Here is a 26,273-nt window from a genome sequence, read left to right on the forward strand (position 1 = left end):
TTTAAAAAGCATCCAGGTAATTACAGGAGGAAAAAATCCATCAAAATTTGTCACTCCCACAGAGTCCAAATTTCCAGAAATTTTATTGATATTACAATTAAATTAACATTGTCATTTAATACAATATTCAGAGACTTTTAATGGCATCACAGCACTAACCTAGTGCTCATTGCATAATGACTGTTAATAGTGCATGCACCAAATAAGTACAGGGCATGCTTTATAATTCCACAGCTTTCAACATTTTTTATTTTACATTCATGAAAAGCAGTTAGAATTAATTTCCTCAAAGAAGCTAGGAAAGAAATCTACCTTTAGTAATTTCAAGTAAACTTCAACTATGCATTAGGGAAAAAAATTACCTGAGATCATAAAATATACAAAATGCATTCACTTTTCTATTCTGTAAGCACAACATCCCCTCTGAACAAATTAAGCAATTTCACATATTTGCTACAATAACAGCTTTGCAGCTCTGAATAACATCGACTGTTGTGGTATCTTCTGCTGGCTTAGAATTTATTATGCTAAGAATATAAATGTAAGCAGGCAGACAAATTCACTCTGTTTACTTCAGGGATATAGATGCTATTCAAGCTCATAAATGAAGAAACATAGCAATAAAGATTAATGATCCAATCCTGCAAGATTACGTAATCTTCAAATGCATTTCAATGCAAATCAAGAAAAACCAATTCGTCACAAGTTTATTTTCTAAATATCATCCCATGCACACAAAACCCTCAAAAATCCTAATTCTCTGCCCTGCCTGCAAAATTGCAGGCTAGGAAATAAGATTCAACATTGTTCTTGCCAATAATTTTCAACTCCACATAGTACATGGCTGGTTAGATTCAAACCCTGAGAGAAAAGCAGGATCACCAGAATGCTTTCAGCCTCACAGGAGCACCACCATCTCCTGAGTGAGGTAATTCAAGATACACATGCAAACTGCCATCCCAATGTGCTTGATAGGTACTCCACACTCTGTTCAAGACTTTCAAACCTGGCAGGGAAAAGGGGCTGCAGACAACCAAAGTGCTCTGCATCTGCAGTCTGCCCCTTACTGACACTGTCTCTCCCTCCCTCCATATAAGAGATGCACTCTTATACAGACTCTGAGTCCTGTAAGGCTCCAGAAGATGGAAACAGATTGGCTGCCTAACATCAACATAGTGTTGATGGTTCTGAGGAATGGCTACAACTGGGAGCATATTACATAAATTGCTTTGGGGCCGTTTCTGGCTGCTGCCTTTCTGACAGACACAAGGAATCTGTTGGTGCTTTTGCTGCACCACACATGTACAATTAGCAAGAGTTCTGTCAGAAATAAACAGATCTCATGTTCTCAAAGTGAGCACATGACAAGAAGGAGTCTGTGAGAAACATCCCCTATATTTGAAGTTATATGGCTCTTATGGATGACATGGAGAAAAGCCTGTTCATGGTAAGTTTTGAGAAAAACAGAGCTCCTGTGCAGCTAAAGGAACTTATCATACAAATCAAATTAAAAGCTGTTCTGTCTTATGGAAAGAGATCACTTCTGGTGATTTCATTCCTAATTTGTAGCCTACCTCCCTTAAGGCTTTTGTCAGTAAGCAAACTGTCCATTAGATGCCCACTGCTGACTGGTAACATCATCTTTGACTTTCATTAGTGAAACACCAAAATTATGTTCCCTGCATGCTCTTCAGTCTCTTTCTCTTTTTTTTTTTCTTTCCATTGAAACTGTAAACTACAATACATCTGTTTCTGAAACAGTATCTGTTTCTGTCAGGAAAAAAGAACCAACCAAACCACACCACAAACACAGCACAGTAAGAACCCCTTCCCTTAATTATAACTAAACTAGCTTGCAAAATTTCAGGTTTAGTATCAAAGAATCCTTTGAGATATATGATGTTTATGTCAGCATTGTTCTATAAGCTACAATTTTGCAACTGTCTAAAATTAAATTTTGAAATTGAATTCTGAATGCCAAAAAATGAAAAATAAGAATTTTGAGGTTAGGGCATAAGAATCTGCAGACTTGGCTCTAATTTCAAGTTTCACTTTGTGTTAATTTTAAGCAGACCACAAAGATTCCCTATTCCTTTAGTTTTTGCTTATGAATGAAAATGTATACTTCCAATGATTTTCATACGTTTTACTAAATCAAACTAAGCCCTGAATTACATAAATACCTTTAAACAAAGCATGCTGCATAAACAGAATTCTTAGAACACCAAACTACAATACAAACTGCAGAAATATTTCACAGCAAAGTAAATATTCAGGTTGCAGTGTGTTGGAGTTTTTCTTTATAAAATACTCGTGATATAAAAGTTGTTGACATTTTTTCTATCTTATTTTTTAAAGTATACATTTCTTTCTCTATGTTAGGGTAAAAAATATTCTGCTCCTTTACATACACAAAAAAGCCCAAACCCTGGAACCCAACTTCCATAAATATCCAGTATCTCTCTGCAGCAGCTGCTGATATACATCAAAAGCTACCCTTAAAATGATGCTGCCCACACATAAGGATTACTCACTTAAACCAGAAAGAGGAACTTTAAAATAAGTGTAAGCATTATCTTTATTAAAAAAAAAAAAAAAATGAAAGAAAAAAGAAAAAACAAACAAAAACCCAAAGAGATAAAGTTAAAAATCACACTTGTGGTCATGGCCAGGGAATTTCAGCTTCTATTTCCTAGCTGACCATACAAAATGGACTGTATGCTTACATGCTAGGTACCAAAAATATTAGTGTACATCAGGTTTCCCACCAAAAGGATTTTTCTGTTCAAAAGGTTTTGAGTTTCTCTGAAGAATAATTCACAACAGCAACAGATTTGCTATCACAAAACATTTGACCCAAAATTAGTCCATTTTCATGGTTTAAGCTTAAAAATTTCAATTCATACATGCATGCACATCTCCCATTACAGTGCCCAGCTGTCATGCATTGCAGCAGTTGCTTCCTTCATGCTCAAAAAAAAAAAAAAACCAAAAGGAAAAAAGGATTTCTCAATCCACTGTATGAGCTTTGGCAGGCTTTTTATAGATCTATACCAGACCCTCAGATGATCTCTCACTACTCATATCTGAACATCCTCTCAGTCTGGTCCTCAGTCAATTGAGAGCAAATGGGTTCTATTTGCATATACCTTGATGTTTACCTATATATTTAAAGTATCTACCTTTTTTTCTTTTTATTTTGTATATATTTACATATCTTACTTTTCAATGCATTTGAAAATACTTTCATCTTTAAATATATTTTATGTTCCACATTCCCAACCCCTAAACATCAATTCACAGCAATTCCTTCTTGTGCAAAATACTGGAGACAGAAGAAAATTGAAAGAATTGTATGTGCTCAAAGCTTGTTTGCTTTTGCTGTGGAAATTATCACATTTCATATCCAACTATAAACAAAAAAACTAAATTAATACCAGATTTAGTATATCTCATAGCTTCCCCAGTGCACAATGTGAAAGTGAATCACCTGTACCTTCACAATAGCACTGACTAGTTAGTGTATTTTCCATGCACTGGAACTTTCACGGCGAAAAAACTTGCAAATTAACTTGGCATCCAGGGAATTCCCTCAACATTCAGATCAGGACTGTGTCACATTTTTTTAATCTATGTATCCAACTGAAGTGCTCATCTGGTGACATATCAAAAGGCAGAATTGTTTTTCTTTTTGCCTGTACTCTTATCCCAACTCTTTTTTTTTTTTTCTTTCCAGTGGTCACTATTGCTCTTCTCCTGATGCCATTTCAGGTTTCATCAAAATGATTTTTGCTAATGAGAACATTGGTAACTAGGAAAAGAGACCTTTTTCCCCCCAACTCTGATCTTTGGTGTAGTATTAAACAACAACAAAAAATGGGCAAGATGATCTGAAATCTCTATACTACAGGAATCTTTGATCTGTCTCAAAGATTTCCATAATTTGCTTTGGCTGCTAAGCAACAAATTAAATATGACTTGGTATATTTAAATGCATTATTCCTCCCACTGCTCTTCTGACTGAAAAAATAGTTATAATAATGGCATTGGCACAGAGCAATAGTCTTGAGCAAAAGTCTTGTATTTCAGCAGGTGTACTCATTGTGAGCCAAAGAGTATATATTTATATATATTTGATTGCCCTGAAGTAAAAATTATGAAATACAGAAATGCAATGTCTGACAATCTAATTCCAGTCACTATTGTTTGGATTGTCATCATACTACAGGGATTACAACTTTGCCTGAATTAGTCAGCTCATGGCAAAATAACAGTTAAGACAAACATAAGATGGCTAAGTAACTCTATGTGGGGTCTCTCTTTGAGATCAACTATAGTTTATTTGGGATTCAGCACTCCATTCTGAGATTTTACACATGTGGATGCTACATTTCCAGTTGAGAAAGTCAACCAAACAAAACCAATTATAGTATCCATCAAAAACACCCCCTGCTCAGAAACCAGAAGTACAACACTATAGGCTTTTGTTTCTAATATGCTACTACTGCAACAAAGCACACAGAAAAAAAAAATTAATGTGGAGTTCCAGTAAAAGTGCAGTGAAATTATAAAAAATCTTTTTTTGCCAACAAAAAAAACCAAAGTGTACTTTACACACGCCATAAATTCATAGAATCGCAGAATGGTTTGGGTTGGTAGAGATCTCTAAAGATTACTATGTTCAACCCCCCTGCCTTTTTAGGGAAAGGGACACTTTCCAGTAGACCAGGCTGCTCAAATCCCCATCTTACTTGGCTTTAAAAACTCCCAAGGATGGGGCATACACATCTTCTTCAGAAAGCCTGTACCAGTGCCTCACCACCAGTTTCTTCCTAATATCTAATCTACCCACCCTCTTTCAGTTTGAAGCCATTCCCCCTTGTTCTGCCACCTTGTAAAACATCCCTCTCCAGCTCTCCTGCAGCCCCCTTTAGGTACTGGGAGGTGCTCTAAGGTCTCTCTGACACCTTTTCTTTTCCAGACTGAACAGTGCCAGCTCTCAGCCTGTCCCATAGGAGAGGTGCTCCAGTCTCCTTTGAGCAGCTTCATGGCCTCCTCTGGACTTCTCCAACAGTTCCATGTCCTTCCTACATCAGGGCAAGTCCAGAGCTGGATGCAGTGCTCCAGTGGGTGAGAGGAGAGCAGAGCAGAAAGGCAGAATCAGCTCCCTCAACCTTTTGGCCATGCTGCTTTGGCTGAGCCCAGGACAGAGCTGACTCTCTGTGAGCACACAGTGCTGGGTCATGTTGAGCTTCTCTTCCACCAACACCCCAACCCCTTCCCCTCAGGGCTGCTCTCAATTGAATCACTGTGCAGCCTGAATGGATTGGCAATGCCCCAACCCAGGTGCAAGACTTTGCATTTGACCTTGTCGAAGAGATCAGTCATATCTATGCACTTGCAATTCTAAAAAAGAAAATATTCAAAAATAAAGTACTGTTAAAGATGGAAAATAACCTTTGAGTTTGGAGAAGGAAAGGAACACCCAGTTTCCTTTGACATCCTTAAAGTGACTATGCTAAATGTGAATTGAAAGCAAGTAACAGCATTTGGTGTGTGGGCAGGAGGCTTGCTTTGCTACTACCACTGTTTGTCATATGTCTACTGAACATAAGCACTTTGGGTCCTCATCTTGCAGTATTAATTGGTAAAACAGTAACAAAACCATCAGAAACACAGGAAAGTTTTATTTGTAACATCTTAGTGTCTGTTTTTGAGAGCAAAACACTCTTGCATTCTTTATCTCAGAGTAACTTTCTGTGCACACATTATTCAAATTATTCTTTATTATCAGTGTCATTACTTGATGAACATTAGCCTGTAGTAACACCTTTGTGAGGAATATTTTATTTATCTACATCATTATGATGGATTACTTTAATTTCAGCTGCAATATAAAGGAAAAATAAACTACTAGATTAGGTTGTCAGAAAGCATCTTTTAAAATTTCCATGAACAGAAGATTAACAAAATTAATTTCTTCACACACAGATCTATCAGACCTCATTCCTCTACTCTGTTCAAATTGTATTTTCAAAAGAAATACTTAAGATGATAAGAGGTTTAGTTTGATCTCATTATTTATGTAAAATAATCTCAATATTAACTATATTAATCAAAACAAATAATGATGACAAATACATTTAAAACACATGGGTATAAAGCAGGTTTGATTGCAAATATTCACAGTGTGACTATAATGTTGTTTTTGATATATCTGTTCATTTTTCCTCATCTGAAAGCTGCTGGTATTCACATCCCCAAAAAGGAAGTATTTTTCTATAAAAGAGATGCAACAAGTAATATATGGCTGGACAGTCTCTACTAGGATGACATCCTCAAAGGCCAAAAAAGAATAACACTGAATTAAAACCATTGTATAACCAACCACTGCTGGGTCTACTACTAAGAAATTCCAGAATTTTCGACACTATACAACTGTTCAGTAGAAATAAGTTCTCATCACTGCAAAGATGAAAATTAAAAGAGGCGTATTCCTTTCCTTTGTAATTTACAAGTTTGGAAATTTAGCTTTCTTCTCTGAGACATAAATCTAAGGAAGCCCTTTGGGGACTGTGCCTTCAAGATGTTCAGGACCATATTTCTCTCACTTTTCCAAGTACTTGATTCCTGAATCATCTCTAAATTATCTCTGATTGTAAGAAGTGGTGGACATATAGTTCTGATCCTGTTTTGGCATGGAAAAAAACCCCACAAAACCCCAGACAAACAAAATCCAAACCAAGTTTCATACCCAAACTCAATGTATGACAGTGGAAGGAATGACATGGAGATACTTGAGAAGTGAGTCATGTGAAAGAGTGTAAGTACAAGGAGATGACAGCTGGCAGGACAAGTGGCAGCCTTGCTGAGAAGGACCTGAAGGTTGCAGCAGATCCAGACCCTCAGCTGAATAAGAGCCAAAAACGCCTTTTCATCACAAATATGGCAAAGGGTACACTGGGCTGTACTAGGAACAAAAATAACAAGAACGAACAAAATAAAAGTTACCATTCTGCCTCTAACTCAGTACTAGGAGGGAAAACCTAGAATACTGGTTTTGGAGTTCTAGCTTCAAAAGACTATTAGGAAATTGGACAGGACCCTCATGGATGGTAAAGGGCTGAGAACTGCTAAGGGATTAAAAGAGCAGGGAAAGGCATATATGGAAAAATTTACCAAGCTTTCCAAATGTTATATTATTATCTTAGAATTGAAGGACTATCTCCCCTTATAGAAGTTGTTTCAAAATAAAACAGGAAGACTGGAATTACTACTAAAATAAAACATGCCCCATCAGGTGAGGCATATAACATACAAAGAAATGGTCTGAATTAAATGAGTCCTGATGATGTACTAAAGGATTACTTTCTGAGAAGAATGTAGTGCAAAATAAACTCCCTACCCTCCCTCCCTCCTCCAGCACTACTTCAATGTTTTATTTTAAAATATGCATTTATTTCTTCTGGAAAAATAAACAATTACAGATGTCTGTCTGATATGGCAGCAGATTACTGATAACTAACTCATGCATACAAACTGCTTATTAGATTTTAGAATAATCTCTTTCTACCATCTTACAGAACTGACAGCATAAAATCTTATTTCATTTGAACTGTCACTGTTATTGCCTGTTTTATTTCCAATTCCCTCATTCTCAAGTTCATTAATAAAGTTTCCCCATCAATAATGTCACATTTACAATTAAGAAGTTAATTGAAAGTATTCACAGAATAGGGCGTCTCCAGTTTGAAATAACATATTTACAAGAATTATTTTCCTCTAAAAAATAGTCCAAGTTTAAGAAGAATGAGGACCAGTTACAGCTGAGATTTTAGAAAGAATGTTCTGTGTAGAATACTCATCACAATTATTTCTGACAAAAGCCCAACTGTAAAGTCCAGTTCCAAATCTACACAGATGCCTTATTTTTTTACCCTTCTAGTTTAAAATTAAGCACACTGTGATGAGAATGAAAAAGACAGCTTCTGTCTTTAAAGAGAAACTTCAGGAATTCCCTGCAGTCACTCAGCCTTCTCTACTTCTTTGTATAAGGAATCTGATTCTATTGAAATAAATTACAAAGCCTCCTTGATTTCACAAGTGTAGAAATAGATTGACAAGAATTCTTGGAAAAGTTTTGCATAAATCTGCAATGAATACTTTGGTATATTTTAATAACCAGTTTTTAAGCAGTACAGACAGAAATCCTGCAGTTTCTACCCCTGTGTTTCTACTTCAAGCATGCAGGTAAAGTTTTCTGAAGAGAGTATTAATCCAAGAAAAATATAATATAGAAAAAAAACACAAACCAAAAAAACCCAAAAGGAACAAAACCAACCAACCACACCAAAAACACCTTGGATAGTACCCAATCCTGCTTACTGTAAGACCACACAACTGCAAGTGCCTTGAATGCAAGAACAATCAGCAGGGACTGCTTAATGAAATCACTACCTCAAGAATTTCTTGACAATCTACATTCTAACAAGCACATTTCTGAAAATCAATGAGCCTTACATATATTAAAATAAAAATACTGTCTATATATATTATATATTACAATTAAAATATTATATCCACATAAAATTCATTATTTTTTCAAAATACAGACATCAAAGAGAAACACTGACAGGTTTTCTGCCTCAAGTTCAGTGTCCACAGCGCAAGAATTTTATGCACATTAGCCTAAGTTAGTCATAAAGTTCCAGATTGCATAATGTTCTTAAAACCAGACACTGCTGAGGCCTTGTGTAGATTGGTAAGATAAGGCACTGAAGCTTCATACTCACACTTAAATAACTGGCTCTGCAAAACCTTGTGTTGCTATCTTTAAGGAAAAAAGCATCTGTCAGGAGGTAAGAAAACATAACTGATATTCTAAGACTGTAGGATGGATGACAATGGCTAACAAGATATTAGACTGACTGTCTGAACTTCTTCAAATAAAAGTATTGCTTATAAATAAGCACTGCTAATACCTACAGGCCTTTCAGTTTTGCATAGGGTTTCAAGCCTCAAGTTGCAGTTTAATCTAGTTTTGTATCCCATAACCCTCTTTCTTCCATCACATTTTTGTAAGATTGTAAATTCAGGTGTTTTTATTTTCCTGAATAAGACCCTGACTTAGGAAGGATCTGCATTTTGATCCTCTGCATCCTTAGTATTTTTGTTACCTTTCTCTGCTTGCCTTTCTTCTTCCACTTTGTTTCTAATCATATTTTCCACTGATTTTAGTTATATATAGCATTTTGTTTTCCATATGGAAGGCTTTTTTCCTTTTCCTAACTGCTATTTTTTATTCCTTCTCAAATGTACATATCTGCAATGCTTGAGCTCTCTTCCAAAGCTCCTTCACCTCTTTTCTTCCTAAACTGTTTATCAATATTGCTACAATTATCCTCCTTTCTCCAGCTCCCAGATTAATTTCCTCCTTATAGCACATCTTCTATCCTTCAATCCCTCTCCACTCTTTCAACTTCCTTCATACTACAAACAACCTATATATAAATAAAGCTATCAACATCCAATACATCATTAAAGGAAACCTTGAGAATTTTACTACCAATTTCAAAAGGGTGGGGGCTTTAAATAATTTAAGAGAAAAATCTGCAGCTTTAAAAGTTAATTTTCCTAGGGGAGAAATCATGCAAAAGCCTCCAACGCCCTTCAAATTCAGTAGGCATTTGAAAAAAATTGCTAATGCTTGGTTTTTTCTATTCCATCTGACTCCTCCCTACAGTTTCTTGCTGCACTGCTTCACCCATCTTAACTCAATGATTAAACTTCAGTGCCTTCACAGATAGTGTCATATATTGATCTCACTCATCCATATGTCTTGCAGCTTCATCATACCAAGACGTGATCACAGAAAACTATTGACATCATAATTCTCATTCCCTGCTGAAAGGAACAAAAATACCAAAACCAAACCAAATAAAAAAAAACAAAAAAACCCCAAACAAACAAAAAAATCCCCTTTCTCTTTTTCACACACGGCAGACTGACCACAACAGCTCACGTCTGCAGAGGTGCTGTCATCCCCTTCTCATCATTTGTCAGGTTTAGCTTTTTTCCAAGGAGTAACAGAAATTAAATAGATAGAACACACTTTGAAAACAAACAAAACGTCAAAGCAGTGGATTCAAATTATGACTGACTAGTCTGTTTCCTTGTTTAAGCCTTGTAGGTAATAGAGAAGGGACATTTTGCTGATGCATTTTTAGCTACAAGTTCTCACTCACCTCTTACTTAGTGGTTTGCTTTTTTCTTTGTAGTACTCATCTGGTTTCTTGCCAAGGACTAGGCTTGGCAAAAGAACTTCGAAATCTCTCCATCTCCCCACCCACAGCCCATCTAAGTAGTTGCATTAACACAAGTTGCATTAAACCAAACTTTTTCTTCTTGTGGCAAAACTTCTCTATCCATAGTCTGTAACTGGAAAGAAAAGGAATATGACAAGGTTTACATTCTGACTTTCCACTTTGACATTTTCTAGCAAATACCAATGGGAAAAAAACAAATTCATTGAGAAGCAGACAAATACAAATCTTTTTCAAGAAGATTATGCTTTCTGTGTAAAAAGCACAAGTTTATTGCAAGAGTCAGGATTTCACTTGAACATGGGAACTGACATAGAAGAACAAACCAAGAAAAGAGGTTATTTTGCACACCATCACAGCAGATTTCAAGACTGTACTTTATTTTGCTAAATCTGGCTCATTACAAAAAGCTGTAATACTTTAAAAAACATTTTCCTGCGATGTCCACATAAATTGTGCTATAACAGTGATTTAGAGATATCCAGAAACGAGACTATTATTGTAGACAGCAACACTTGAGGTTTCCTTTAATTTGGTGGCAGAATTTTTAAGACTCAATTGGGAACCTGAGCAAATGTTTTTTAGAACTTAACTGCCAACATGATCCTGAGGCTGCTCGCTGTTCTTGTTAGTAACTTCCTATACTTTCCCAAATCCTATTTTTCACCTCTTAAACCTCATTTGTAGTTATTGGTTTCTTCCAGTCTTGAGAGAATAATAAGATGAAACCAAATAGTTTTCTTCATTAATAAGACTGCTGACCAGACATTGAAGAGAGCAGAGAAGCTCTAAAAGTTCTGTTTGGCTTTCATTATAACAATTATAAAAGCCATGAGATGTTACATGACATCTATATTTATTATAGTTGTGAATGGTTACAGAGCAATCCTTAAGGATTTCACACAAAAATCACCTATCACTGAAGATGGCTAGTCTGACCTTGTGCATCTTTATATTAATAATACTGTTACAATAAAATAAAATAAAAAAATCACTCAGGATTATGGTTTAATTTTGTTCTCTCCAAGTACAGTTCTGCCTACAACGAAAACATAAATAAATCTTTTAAAGAGTAACTGCAAAGTTTTGGTTAGAATTATATTTTTTCCTGCCCTAGGTATAAACAAATTAATTGAGTTAGCTAAAAATTTCTTTCCTGAGCAAGCTTTACATATCATGATATTAAAACATTCCCCCAAAAAATCCCCATATGTATCAGCATTGTTAATAAAAACAAAAACAAAAAAAACCCCATACAATTTAAAATACTGACAGCAAATTTTACCTTCTCTTCATATCACTGAGCCACATATAACAGAATATTTTGAGTTGGAAGTAACCCACTAGAATCATTAAAGTCCAAGTCCTGGCCCTGCACAGGGCAGCCCCAAGAATCACACCATGTGACTTATCAGTAACTCTTTAAATTATACTAATTATTGCAAATATCCAAAATGTTTATAGTCTTTACATTCTAGAATGTATTGGTCACACATTATTCTTTGCTATCTTCTTCACCTTTATATTCTTTATCAAATTTCTAGCTTTCAGTTTTAAATTCGACTCCTATAGAATGCAGTTTTTTGCTTAGATATATAATGACAAACTTATGAAAATAAGCAGAGTACAACACATCATTTCAGTAGTCCAACCTTTAAAATATTTGAAAGTTTGATAAGCCTCACAACTAGAATAACAATGGACAGAAATTCTTTATTACTATTTAGAGCAATTAAAAAAAATTTCAAGAAATAACTGCAACTTACAACTCATCACATAGGCTGTTAAAATGATTAAGCCTTCCATATCCATTGAAGTGACCAATTTAAGCAAGCACAGCTTGACACCAGCTGTAATACATTCACTTGCCTGGCTTTGTGTATGATATCTATGCATTAAAGCAAGTCCTGCATGTCATCATCCTACTTTATCATGCTGACAACACTTGCTTCTACCACAAAAAGAGAACAAAGCATTTTATTTAGTGCCTCACTAAACAAGAAACAAAAAGGTAAGAACTGTGAACAGTAATTTACTCCACTAACTGAGGATCTTTACTCTTGCTCAAACTAGAGCTTCAGCAAGCATCACCATTTTGTAGAAAACAGGAGAACACAATGGTGAGATGAGGGAAAGCATGAAATGCTTCTTTTTAGTATTCACCTGTCATAAAAACCAGACAAGGTCAGTAGAAGAACTAAAATTTTAAATTTTTTTTTTTTGCTTATATTTTTTATCCAAAAGCTCAAAAATTAAAAGGCAACATTTTGTCAACATCTGCTAAAATATGCTGTCAACATGTCAATTTTTATTGTTTGGAGTACAGCTATTTTTAGAAGAATTATATATAGGAGTTGAACTAGCTTGTTCACATTGCAGACTACTGCTTAATGTTTCTGACAGTAGCTGTTGTCTTTCTTTTATGGCCAACTTAAAAAAAAATTAAGAGAACTACACTCTTGAGATCAGAGTACGGCTCTAGAAGTTGTTTAATGGCTGAGTGAATGCAACTACTATTTCAAGCAGTAACATGAATTGCAGAGGTCAGCAAGGGCTGAAGTGAAATGTTCACTTCAATTAGTTTCTAATACCTTAAGTTCAAAATGTTCTGACAACGAGGAACTTATGAATTCCATGAAATATCCATTATATACATGTCACAACAGATCATTAAAGTGACTCAAGGCTCTTCAGCTACTAAAAAGCAGCAGTCACACAACATCTGCAGAGATCTCTTTCTCCATGACAGCAGCTGTCAATCTGAGGGGCTTTTAATGTTGCACTGAAACATCGTGTCCCCTTACAGATGAGGCTCTCTCTGGGGCCATTTTGGGTAGGTGTGACAGACCATGCATGGCAAACACTGAGGTGAGGAGAAAGCCTTTAGATGGCATTCTCTAAGGGAAGGTCATCACTGCCCTTTAGCAAAGCAGCTTTGGGTACCTGCCTTTCTCCACTGAAAGACAGTGAACCTGTTGCCTCTCTGTATTCCTCATTCTCAGCTCTGTTTTGTGGGCATGCACAGAGGTACAACTAAGCAGGGATAATCAAACCAAGGCAGTGTTTCTCAAACTGCAGCAAACAGGTGCTCAGCAGCTTCAAGGAAAAAGGTTTGAAAACGCGTGTTTTAGAAAAAGTTCAATATATGCTCTAATTACCTGCACCACAGGGAAGGTTTACAGCACACACCAGATTCAGAAGATGCTTAACCATATCAGGCATTAAAAATGGGGAAACACTCACAGACATTGAATTTTTTGCTCAAAGTCTCTTTGCTGCCTGTGGGAATAGATCACCTTCATAAATTCATGCTCCACTGCTATAAAGAAGTTGACAGTAAATCAGCACTTACAGAGGTGCCATATTTAAAAGAGTGAGAGGAAAATACTGTGACTTTAAACTTAATACATACAGAGAAGAACATGATCCTATTGAGATTGCAGTTTGGGTGAAGGAGAGAAGTTTGTCAATACAATGAAACATAGTTGCATAGTCTATAAATTCTCATTTCCCTACCAAGTCATGATACCATAGTTACTGGTCAGCTTAATTTTTGTCTGTCCCCTAACAGCATTCAAGACTATTATTACATTTTAAAAAAAAGAAAAATTAATTGCCCAAAGTGCACCTAACGACTCCATACTGAAATATTAGGAGGAGGGAAGGCATTAAAAAAAACAAATCACCAGTAGTGTTCAGTTTGAGGCATACTTAGTTTTTCTAATAAATATACTAAGAGACACTGACTCCATTTCCACAGACCTAAGTGTATCTGCTTTTATGTAAAAGATACATTTTTCAGTACTGCACAAACAACTTTTTTTTTTTTACAGAAAATCCCAACCACCAACAACAAAAGCACCAAAACAAACATAAAAACTCCACCCTGCTTTTATTTACGTGTTGTTCAAGCAACTTCTTATTACATACAGTTCCATCAAATCTGACCATACTGTTAAAGCCTAGATCTAATACATTTAAATGACACCTACATGGACAGCTGAAGAGCTATCTGCTCATGTCTGGAAATGAGCCAGCACTGCCTCAGCCCCATCACATTGCCCACCACAGTATGGACTGCCTTTCAGAGAAGAAACCTCTTTTAACCTCTTCCAGACTACCAACATACAGTATGGTACAAATCTAAAATCCATGAATGACAGTAGACAGGTAAACTTTCTATTCCATGCCTTTTCTAATTTTCATCTGTCAGATTTAAAACCATAGGCAACCTTCTTTATCTACTGAAGATTAACACAGTTGTTTACATTCATTCCTCAAAAATAAGAAGCAGCTGTCCTTATTTTCTGTTACAAAATGTGGCCAGGAGACAGGGCACCCATCTTTAACATTAGGTGTGTCCCCTGCAAAGCAGAAGCTTTTTCCTTGGTTTTCTGGGAGTTCAAAAGCATACCTCCTACCTCCAGTGGGGCACAACACATATATTAAAAATACATTATAGACAAACACAAATTGGAATACCATACACCTTCCCTTTGCCATTGTTCCATTAAGCACAAAACAATTCAAGGTTCACAAGAGCAGAAAAAGATCAAACATTAGTGTATGACTCAGCAGTTAGGATACACAATACATCCTCCAGATCTTATATTTTTTAAAACAGATCTGCATGTCACTTATTAAATTTTATCTCCAAGGCTTGCATAAAGGCATTCTAGGCAAAATTCATACATGCACTACAGTGAGACCACCATGTACCAGATATAAATTTTCATTAAGTTCAGAAAAAATAATTCCATGCCAATCTGAACAACAATATGATTATTATAATTATATAAAAGTGTTTCATTGTCTGTTTTAAGCATGTGAAAATGTTTCCATTTTTTGAAGAGCTGTAACTCTGTGCACCTAGCATGCATTTTCTTTCTACAAGGCTCCAGGTATTTCAACATTCCAAGAGTCACACACAATATATATTTTTCTGAAGTATTTCTTTTGAATCAAAGTACTGTTCCTAAGTACAGGTGAATCAGGCTTCTCTACAATCCTTTCAACAACAGTGTCCAAATGGTTGCTCTTGTTTCAACATGAAATCAAAGCCATCTATCATTTTGTCTGCAACTCCAGCTAAGAGGTAGCTGAGCACTCTAAAAATAAAGCTAACAGATGTGTCTTGGGATCTAAATGGACATAATATCTTGGAAATTAAGCTAAACTTCTAACCTGCAAAAATGGCATATATGCAAGCTGCAAGGAAAAAAAAACCTCAAAACATTAAAAGCTTCATGCTGGAAGTCAGACTTTTGAGCAAGGTGGGAAATTTAAGCTAAAAAGTTTTATAGTGCATGTTTGAAAATGTTGCAACATGATCTCATGAATTCCTGAAAAAAGGAGACATAAAACAAGTAGAGAAGAATCTGTCCTTCAAGTCTCCCAGCCTTCTAGAAAGTTACTATCAAGCAGAGTTCTTAGCTCTCTCCAGCAAACATGTATCAAAACAAAAACTGACCAAAATCCAACAGTACCTCAACATCCAACATGTTTTATGACTGCATTATACAGCTCTTTAAAGCTTTTTCCCAACTGTCTCTATTTTAAAACCACGTCTTTATCTCTTTGCTTAATAAAATTAGTATTTTTTTTCTAAACAGACCCTTTCTGTAATGACAGACAGTTTCAAATAAAAACTGTTACTAAAGAGGCTCGTTATAATCAAGGATGACTAGAATATCTATAATCAGCATATGGTTTAGGATTCCAAAAATGTGAAACACTTACTTCTTACCACATTCAGGCTCAAATTCAGCCTCCATATATAAGCACTGAGCTACTGGAAATCACTTATATTTCTGAAAATGCCCAGACACAGATGATGACCCATTTTGATTGCTTCTATATACAAATGGCTTTGCTTTTCAATTTATTCCCAGGAATGATGAAAGATAAAATTAAGGGGCTGTTTTATGTGACAGGGCAAGAGATTGAAAATATTAAAACTAAAAAGGATTTTTCTCTACTAGTAAGTTATTCTACATGAAACTTCTTACCAAGTTTTACTGTAGAACAACACTCATCATTAAGCAGCTATTTCCCATGGAAACTCTCTAATATCTAGGCAGAGAGCATGGTGTCAGAAGCTTAGAGAAGTTCAGAATTAAGAAAAACTTTAGTTCATAAATTTACATACATTTATTAAGATGTTCCATCATTGGGCCACAGCAATCTACCTTGAGAAGTTCATTCCAAGTATCACATGCTATGTGTATTTAACAAATCATCAGAGGAATGATCCATGGATTTTGAACCTTTTCCAACTCTGATCAGACCTCTAATGAATAAACAGATAGTAAACTTATGAGGAACCTATAGCTTACTAGCCCTATAAATATGTTAGTGCTTTAAGAGTCTCTTAAGTATGATAGAGCTTAAGAATTAAACCCATCTGCCTCAATTGGTTTCTTTTCCCTTTCAAAGTAACATCACTGCTATCAATTTTTTTATGAATACTGCCAGTACTTGAAAAGATTTGTGCCATGAAGCACCACTCTGAACTTTCCTGCAGATAGCACAGATGACCATATAGGAGGAATGCAAACCCGTGCAGAGCTTAAAGACGTGTAATTCACTTGTCACCCCAGAATAAAATAACATATTTACCAGCTGAATAGGTATGGAAGAGAGGTACAATTCTCCTCCCACAAAAACTGGACCTCTTTGAGATTAATAATATAAACAAAAATCTTTCTCCTTGCTAATAAAATTTCTTCCATTTTCTAGGCAAAGAAGTAAAATCTTTATAGTTAGAAGTAGAATGAATAAAAGTCGGCTAGACACAGGAAATTCCTAATATCTGATTTCCATTACTGGAAACATCATAGCTGGTAGACAATATATTCTTTTTGGACTGAATGGTACAGAATCTCTCCCTGTAGCATGGAACTTGCTTGATAATTTTTCCTCCTGCTGTGAAGATCATCTAATCATAGGACATCTGAGGTTGCCCAAAACAGGATCAGCCAGAGCAGTTTGCTCAGAGTATTAAGATGTAACAAATAGCACTGTCCTGTATTGCCAGCAGAGACCAACATTTACTGGGTATTTGGGTGGCACAGAAGTGAAATTTCTTTCCCCACAAATTAGACAATTTTTGTAAAGCCCTTTTTCCTGAAGAGAGGCTTTCAAACAAAGAGCACCTGTGACAAACTCAACTTGTATTTTTACTTGTGTTCTCAAGCTTGCTAAGTTTCACAACTGCACATGGAAGTTGGGAAAGTTTGACAATCACAGCCTTCTCCTTTAATATGAACAAAAGGCAGAATCAGTTGAGGGTTAAAAGACCTCTCTAAGCATTTCTGCACAGACATTCAGTGGCTAGTGGCTGAACAAGATTTAACAAGTTAAGCATTTCCTTTTTTTACTGAAAAGCTGACTCTGCATGCCACTTTTACAAGAGCTGCTTGAACTACTTAAGTTCCCACGTATTATCAAGATATAAATGACTTGTGATTTTCTTTTTTTTTTTTTTTAAATGCCTTGAAGGCTTGTTCCAAAATCACTATGTAGGGTGCAGTTTTGTTTTATGATAAGAACTTTTTATAGAAAACCACTTATCTGGTACAGCTGATCTATAAGACAATCTACATGAACCTGAACGTGCCTGGAAGGTAAAAGATTCTCAATCCATGAGCAGTTTCCATGTTGGAGAAATATATCTAGCAAATCTAATTTTGGTCAATCTGTAGCCATTACATCAGAACTGGCAACTGGGAGCTGTTGGACAAGCCAGTTCAATATAGTATTTAGCATAAATACAACCAGTAAAGTATCCGAGGGTCAATCCCTCTTTCAGTTTTCCATAACCTATGCATCTGGTACAGATACCAGACAAGAGCTACTCTGAAAGAAGTCTCCACACCCAAAAAGGGCCCTCATAAACTTGCTGGACTGGTCTAAGACAGTTTCCCTTTATATATCACCTTCCATTCATGATTTTTCAAACTTCCCATCCCCATGCTACAAGCCATTTTCATAATCAATGTGTTGATGTAGGAATTTTACTCTGTATCCCTCTGTTGAACTGCTTCATTTTGTGTAAAATGGCTCATTACATCAAACAACCAGAAAATTACTCCAAAACACAGAAATTACAACATTTATTTCAGCTACAGAAAACTGAGAATACCTCACTGCAATGCATATTAATTTATTTGTGCAATCACCTCTGATGAGAAAGAACAAAGTTCAAATTATTGGTCTGAAGCAAGTAGAGCAAGGAGTTTAAGCTGGCTCTGTGTGCTCAAGAGAAATAGTCTAACAGTGAATGACAGACATATACAGATACATACATATATTGAGAGAAATACAGGTACATTTAGTGGGCACAGGGAAAAAGTCTCCATTCCCATCTCACAAAAAATCTATGCCTTCAATAAATTACCTTTTACTGACATAAGGGTTTTTTGCTTTTACATCTGCTATTGGAGAGCTTAAACTCAGATTCCTTTCATAGCCCACTCCTCACTTTCTTTCATTTCCTTGGGAAAATAATTCCAATCTTTTCATTCCCTTGAAAAACTCAGCCATATTCATCATATCAAATTCTTTACAATACTGTGATTCATCTCTTTTAAACTAATTGACAGTTAATAATGCACTTTGAATAGCAGATAAGAATTAATGAATTTGTATACAATGGCAGTTCCTTCTCTGTTTTTTTTGCCCACTTCTGATTACAGCTATAATTTGGATAACAGTACCTTATCAAACCATAATAATGCTCAAATTTTTTGTTACATTAATACTGTTAATATAGAAAATCTTCAGAAATATAAAAGGAAACTTATTTCCTGCTTCCAAAACACACTGGTTTGCATATACCAACAAGCAGTTTTATCTGTCATCCTGCTGTCCTTCCACAAAGCTTGCTTAGACTTCTCAGGTGACAATTCCAGTATTTGTGAATGATTAAATTGTTCTAAATCCTTAGTAAATAATTCTACTTTATTAATCAAATTCTACAGATGACTAATAAAATATGTTTGACAGCTCTTGTTCAATATTTAATAGAAAAAACTAAATCTCTTAGAAGTTAGTAATTCTGTTAATTCCTCTCAGAGATTTTTGTGATCCATGAAAATATTTTACCTCTCATATCATGGCTTTTTCATTTAATAGCCTGGTGTGAGAAACCTTCAATTACACCTTTTAAAAGTGTATGCAAATTAGAACTATATTAAAATTTAATCCACTATGTTACTATTGCAATCAAAACCCCTGGTAGATTAGTGAGGCACATTCGTCATTGCAGAAGCTGTACCAACTGCTTGTGATTTTAGCTATTTCAGTGATTTCAGTTAGTACTACTGAGTCCACCATCAGTCTTTGCTGTCATCACATACCTCTATCTACAGGCAGTTGTGATGATAAAAGATAAGAATTATGTGTGCATATATTTTCATTAAGAGCACTCAACGATTTCCAGATCTGTTCCTTACACAAACTTTATGACACCACTTGCAGAGTATTTGTTGCAAACTCTCCTTCAGTAACTTAAAATCTATTAACCAATTTTCTAGCAAATTTATTTTTCAAATTGGTGAAAACAAGAGACAAATGGAGAACACTCTAGTAATACTTGCAGAAAATGAATACACCTTACCACAGAGCAGAAAAATTTAAAAAAAAAGGGAAAAGACAGTACAAAAGCCTTAGCTATATATAAAAAAACCTTCAACAGACTTTAATGCCTTTTATTATATGCCAAAAACCTAAACCTGGCTTTAGACTGGATTCCTGTTTTCTAATAAGTTTTAAATGTCATATTGCTAGGGCATTTATAATATTCTACTTCTGCATGGAGTCAGCTGTCAGAAGACTAAATTCATGTCACAACCATAGCATCTAACTGAAAAGTCAACCAACAAAAAGGTATAAACTCATTGAAAATTATCCATTATTTCTTCTCTTTGTTAAGTGCTCTGCTAAAATGTAACTATATTTGTTTGTTATTCTGTAGTTCTTTGTATAAGGTAATTCATTACACCAACAGACCAGTATAAGCAAGCTGTCAAGATTCCCCCAAAAATACAGGCACGTATTTTCAGAAACATATATGCTTTTGACAACATTTTCAGTCCTTTAACTGAGTGAAAAAAACAACATTTTTCAGAGAATTAGGAAAACCAATATAAATTTGTAATTATGCTAATTAAGTTTATATTCCCGGAAGTCTATAATTAGTTTTGCTGCCTCTCCGATGCAGTACTTGTTCAGCTAGTGCTGTAAGATGCAGTTCACAGCACTGCATATGTAGCTGAGTAGCTCAAAGAAGCTGCACAGCAGCTTCCATCCTCTAGGGAAGAGGTGGCTCTGCAACAAATATTATTTAGTTTGACTTCAGAAAGTCATCTGAAATAAGTACAACAGTCTAAGTTGTTCCAGTCTTATCCCATATCATTCTTTCTTTGAAACCACACCTTGTAAACATGAAATATATAGCATGTAATCTGTGTCAGACACCTCAAGATCCCTTCCAAAAAACTTAAAGAGACTGATTCACAGATGTACTGGAAGAGAGAACTCTTTTTGCAATCTGGCGCCTTGGTATCTTTTAGAATCCGGGACATAGTCCAAAATACCAAAAACTAGAAAAGAGGTATTATCACCCTTGCAGCAGTCAGAGGCTCCAAGGAGGAAGAAATAGCAGAGCGCGAGTTATAAAATGTGCTTCAGTCTCCAAGCTAAATTAGAGAGCACTGAGATGCATCAGACACAAGCAGGTGCTTATAAAAGGGCCCAATCCAAATGCAGTAGGAGTAACCTGATAAGACTTACATCATGATACCTTTTCTCAGCAGCCAAAAGCATATGAACAAAGGCAAAAAAAACTCATTTTCTTTCAAATGCTGTATTTCCCACACACAATAAATTTCATATTTTAGTTCAATCCTCTGCCTGATAAGTATCATGCTTTTTTTTCCCCCCTTTCCTCCAAACTGCAGACTTCCAGGTCTTGGTGAATGAGAAGTGAGTGTATATGCAAGTGGGCTGATAGCAATTTAAGAGTATTAAAAAACATAGTGAAAAAAAACCCCTAGAATAAGCAGGATTATATGCATCATTTTCTGTGGTGAAGAAAAACCAGCCAAAAGCACAAGGGTGTGAGATAAAGCACATCCATCATGGAAAGCAACAAAAAAAGAACTATGAAAGAGAAAGTAAAGGGAAAAGAAAGTAGGATAGCATACATTAAAAGCAGAAGGAAACAGATTTCATGATCAACTATAGGAAAAAGAAAGACTGATGTGAAGGAAAATTTGTGAAATATTGAGTTAAAATTTAATATTAATTAATGAATATTGTACCCCAAATGGGTGTCCTCCACTTGGAAACTAGCTGGCTGAATCCAACCAAATTTGCCAGAGGTGTAGAATTCTTAAAGATACCTATAAAATGCTAGGTGCATGGAATCAAGATGCTGTGATTCTCCTAACCAAGGGAAAGGATTCAGAATGCATTAACACCCTGTTGGACATTAGACAATCCACAAAAGGAAGAGACTGTGCTAAAAAAAATCCATTAGAGCTTACAACCACTCTCAGGATTAAAAAAAAAAAAAAACCAAAAACAAAAAACTGAACAAACCCACACACACAAAAGAAAAGAAAAAAAAAGAAGAAAAAAAAAGGTAAAAGTCAGGCTTCTACTGCTCAAGGAACCACACTTTTACCAGGGGAAAAGACATGTTAATACTTCGTATAGTATTTACCACTAGGAGTAATAACAGGTGTTAAAAGGTCCTCTTGATATGTAAAAGTACAAAGGGAGACAGTTTTATCTTCCTTTGGAAAATTAAAGCAAGAGAAGCAAAGTGACTGCAAGGAAAAGCAGCAGTGAAAGAGCTGGATGGAAAGCAAAACCAAGCAACCCAAACCACCTTCCACCCACTACTTCAGCCTGCCTCAGAACCAGCAGCATCCAATAACATAACACATTTGGAGATCAGTTAAAAAGATCATACAACATACAGTAATCAATGAGTAAAGCTTTTTAGAAAAGCTGTATCATTCTTCCAGTTTGTTTTATACTGATCAACACCTTCTTGAAATTACAAATATGCAGTTGATAGTCAAGATGAGTCACTATAGTAGCTCAGTACAAATGACCAGGAGCAACTCCTCCACTTTTTAGAGAAAAACAGATTTTAGATTATGGTGTACATTAGCCATCTACACTTTTAAAGCATAGGCAAGTCAGTTTTTCATAACCAGAAGTGACATCAGCTTGCACGCTGAAAATTAATCTTTGCTATTATTTAAGCAACGAGAAACTTCAGACAGTATTGCTCTGGATGCCTACTCATGTATTTGCTTATCTTCTACTGCTGGTAACAGAAAGGCAACTAATTTAAATAAGTGAGTCAATTTCCTAGGTTCTACAATAAAAGCATCTAGAATCCCTGATGATCAGATTTCACTGGCAAGCAAACTCCGATGCTTGGACACAACATAGTTGAACACACTTAAGTCAACTACCAGAGCTTTGTGAATCAAACACTTAAAATTCAAGGATAACAAAGCAGAACTACTTTAAAGATCTTCAACACAGCTCTGCAGATGGAATATCGCAAACTGGTTGCACAAGTAGACCTTGAAATTTTTCACATTTCAGGAAGCACACCTTTCAACTTCAGACAATACCTACGGTCTGCATGCCAGGAGGAAAAGGACTGCAGTCATATGGAATCAGTTAACAATTACTGCCAATAAACCAAGTGACTGCAGTGAAAGAACCACTTTTGATATTAATAAGCAGTGATTCATGTAAAGCGTCATATAGCTTTCCTTACTTATGGATTCATCATCCATAGATTTAAGATGAAAAAAAGTCAGTTCATTACCATATGAAATGTTAGTTCAATGTAGCATATTTCAGCTGTTGGAGATGCAAACAAAAGGTCTTGGTGTTGAAATGTGTGGGACTTTTACCTAAAATCCTGGTTCTAGCATACAAAGACATAGCATACCTGTGTCTGACAGAACAGATCTTAATGCAACACCTTGCTCCACTCCACACTATCTGTATGCCCTCTACATATCTCTATCCTTTTTTTAAAAGAGAAGTGATACCTCCTCAAGCTAAGAAAACAAATGTTTCAAACCGACACTGCTGAAAAGACTGGAAAATTCAAAGTAGAGCATTTAATCAGATTAAATGCCGCTGTGCCACAATTAGATGTCACTGTGTGCTCACTTTAATTCCGAGAGCACATGCAGCTCGAAGGGAAGCCGTGGCACTGTGCCGCTCCAGGTGCAAGCGCGTGCAATGCGCACACCTGGCGCTTCAGCCAGCCCTCGGCCGGCGCTCCGCGCTTCCCGGTCCGCGGGCGCGCAGGAGGGCGTTCGGAGCGGGCTGCGAGAAGTTGGAACCTACGCGCTCCTCCTCGCCCCCGGCCATCCCCCGCGGTCTCCGAGCCCTCCTAACAATGGTAGCAGTGTTCCAGCGGGCAGCTCTGCCCTGGAACGGGACCGGATCCCCCCGCGCTCCGCCCGGCAGTCCCGCCGCCGCCCGCACCCCTGCCCTGGGCAGCGCCGGTGCCGCGGCGGGGCGGGAGGGGAGGGGGCGCCTGTCCCCGCACCTGGCGGCGGTGACGTCACCCCGCCGCCCCCCGCCCGCCCTCCGGCGCGCCGACCCCGGCCCTGCTCCGCCGCACCTTCCCCGCCGGCCGAGCCGCGGGGCGCCCGGCAGCGGGAGAAGGACAGGGGAGCGCCGGGCTCCGGCACAAGTGCGGCCGCCTCCCCTCCTCCGCCTCGCAACACGCCCCCCTCGTGCCCCTGCCCGCGGGGGTGGCGGGGAGACGGCGGAAAGCGGCTCCGCGACGTGCTGCCCTGCTTCCCTCCATCACTCCCTGCCGCCGCCGCCCCCCGCGCGGGCGCGGACAAAGGGGAGGGGACCAACACCTGGCGAGCGCCGGTCCCTTTGTGGGGCAGGCGCGTCCCGCAGCCCCGCCGGCGATGGAGAGCGGGGAGCGGAGGCTGGTCCCTGCCGTCCGCCCCAGGGACCGCGAGGGAAGGGAGGTACGGGGGTGGGGGCACTTACTCGCCTGCCCTCGCCGCGCACCTTCACGCCGCTCAGCCTCAGCCCCTCCCTCCGCGGCCCCGGGGCGCTGGAAGTTCAGGCGGCGCCGGCCATTCCCAGCTGGCGGCTCCGTGTTTCGGGGGGCGGCGGCGGGCGCGGAGCGACCCCGGCGGCTTCACAATAGACACCGGGCAGCGCGCGCGTGTCTCTGTGTGTGTGCGCGTGTGTGCGCGCGCGGGGGGCGGGGCCTCTCCCGGCGCGCCGAGCTGGGCGGGAGGGAGCGGGGGGGAAGCGCTGTTTACCCGGCGGCCGAACCCGGCCGCCCCCCCCCACCGCCCGATGCTCGGGCTGGTCCATGCGCCGCCGCCCCCCACCCCGCGGGCGGGCAGGTGGTACGGTCCGGCCCGCCGGGCTCCCTCTCCCCGGCGAGGGCGGGGCGGGGCCTCGCGGCTGTGACGTAACAGAAGCCGGGTGTGCGACGGCCAATCACCGCGAGGGGGCGGAGCTCCCCGGGGCACGGCGCGGGGCCGGGGCGATGGGAGCCCAGGGACGACAACGGGGGGTTCTGTGGGATAGGGCTCCCCGCTCCGATTCCCTCTGTCGAATAGAAGGCGAAGACGCTTTGTATGCGGAAGAAGTGTGCGTCTGGGAGCTCTCCCTGGGCTGTTGAATATTTTCCCTTGCCGCCACGCAAAGTGCAGGCGAGCGCCGGGGGGAACGTCCAAGCGCGGAGCCGCATTGCATGCTGGAGCTTGTAGTCCTGCTAGGGAGTCCTGAAAGGTTAAGCACCATCAACAGCCGAGTGGGATGTTCCCCCATCAAACTCCTGTCTATCCCGTAATAGACCACAATTTATCCTTTAGAGTGTGTTTTCTGTTTTAACGAGCCCCAATTTTAAGACGGAGCCCCACCCCTCCCGTTTTGCGGGGGACGGGACGCCTCGAGCCCTGCGGACCTGCCAGGACCTGCCCGTCCCGTCATCCCCCGCGCCAAGATGTCGGCGGCGATCGCCGCGCTCGCCTCCTACGGCGGTTCCGACTCGGAGCCCGACTCGGAACCCGAGACCGAGGGCGGCTCCCAGCGCTCCGCCGCCGTTCTCGCCAGCCGCGATGCCGTGCTGCACCTCCGGGCGCCTCCCGCCGCGCCCCCGGCCCTGCCCGTCGATGCGGCCCCGGAAGTAGCCGTGAAGGTAGGCAGCCCTCCGGGGCCCGGGCCGCCCGCCTGCCCGGCGTTGTGTCCGCACCGCCGCCTCGGGACAATGCTGGGGACAGCCCTGGAGCAGCCCCAGGCTGGGGAAGCGGCGTGGAAGGGGCGCGGTGGCGGCAGGGGTGCCTTGCCGCCGCCTGGCCCTGCCCTGCCTTGCCTTGAGGTGTGGGGGTCGGAGCTGTGGAGGAAGGGCGTGTTTCGGGGCGCTCCCGTGGATTCCAGCTGCCGGGTTAAGTTTATTAAAGCGTGTTAGCTCCATCTCAAATTATGCCTTGATTACAGTTCCTTAGATACTTGTTTGCTGTTCACAGTATAAGGTGTTTTCATGGGTGGTTTTCCCGGGTGGTGGGGTGAAGTAAATACTTGATAGGGTGGCTGCAACTGGATCCTGTTCTAAAAGGCAGCCTGAAAGCTGGTTGGTATTTCTATTTCGTTATTGGTGGAGGAACCTTTATTTTCTCATTTCAGTATCACATGGGCTCACTTTTGTGATACCAGAAAGGGAGGGGAGTGGGTGCTGGTTTCACTTTGCGATTTTTTGTACCGGCAACAAATTTCTAATCAAAAGCAGGCTTGCTGTGATAACTGTCGTCGTTACTGTCCTGCTGCCACATGCTCAGAAAGGTTCCTTGCCTAGTGACTTTGTTGTCATTAGTTAATTAATATTCTATCACAATTTATCGCATTTTTGTGTAGATGTTATATTGT

General features: G+C 39.0%; 2 protein-coding genes across 5 annotated transcripts in view; one reads left to right on the forward strand and one right to left on the reverse strand.

Annotated features, from left to right (window-relative positions):
- WASF1 (WASP family member 1) overlaps positions 1–24,784 on the reverse strand; it is an 86,827-nt gene extending 62,043 nt beyond the window's left edge. The window contains exon 1 of one of the 4 annotated variants that reach the window (XM_079298729.1): positions 24,402–24,784. The gene's annotated coding sequence lies outside the window, so the exon portion shown is untranslated. Of the gene's footprint in view, positions 1–24,241 lie in introns of all 4 variants that reach the window. The other 3 variants (XM_079298728.1, XM_079298726.1, XM_079298727.1) reach the window with 3 other exon arrangements.
- A 156-nt stretch (positions 24,785–24,940) lies between these two features.
- CDC40 (cell division cycle 40) overlaps positions 24,941–26,273 on the forward strand; it is a 37,253-nt gene continuing 35,920 nt past the window's right edge. Inside the window, exon 1 of the mRNA XM_079298717.1 lies at positions 24,941–25,548. Within this exon, the coding sequence (XP_079154843.1) occupies positions 25,354–25,548 (195 nt within the window). The 5' untranslated portion in view covers positions 24,941–25,353. The remainder of the gene's footprint in view (positions 25,549–26,273) is intronic.

Source organism: Erithacus rubecula (genome assembly GCF_903797595.1).
Source record: "Erithacus rubecula genome assembly, chromosome: 2".
NCBI classification, from domain to species: Eukaryota; Metazoa; Chordata; class Aves; order Passeriformes; family Muscicapidae; genus Erithacus; species Erithacus rubecula.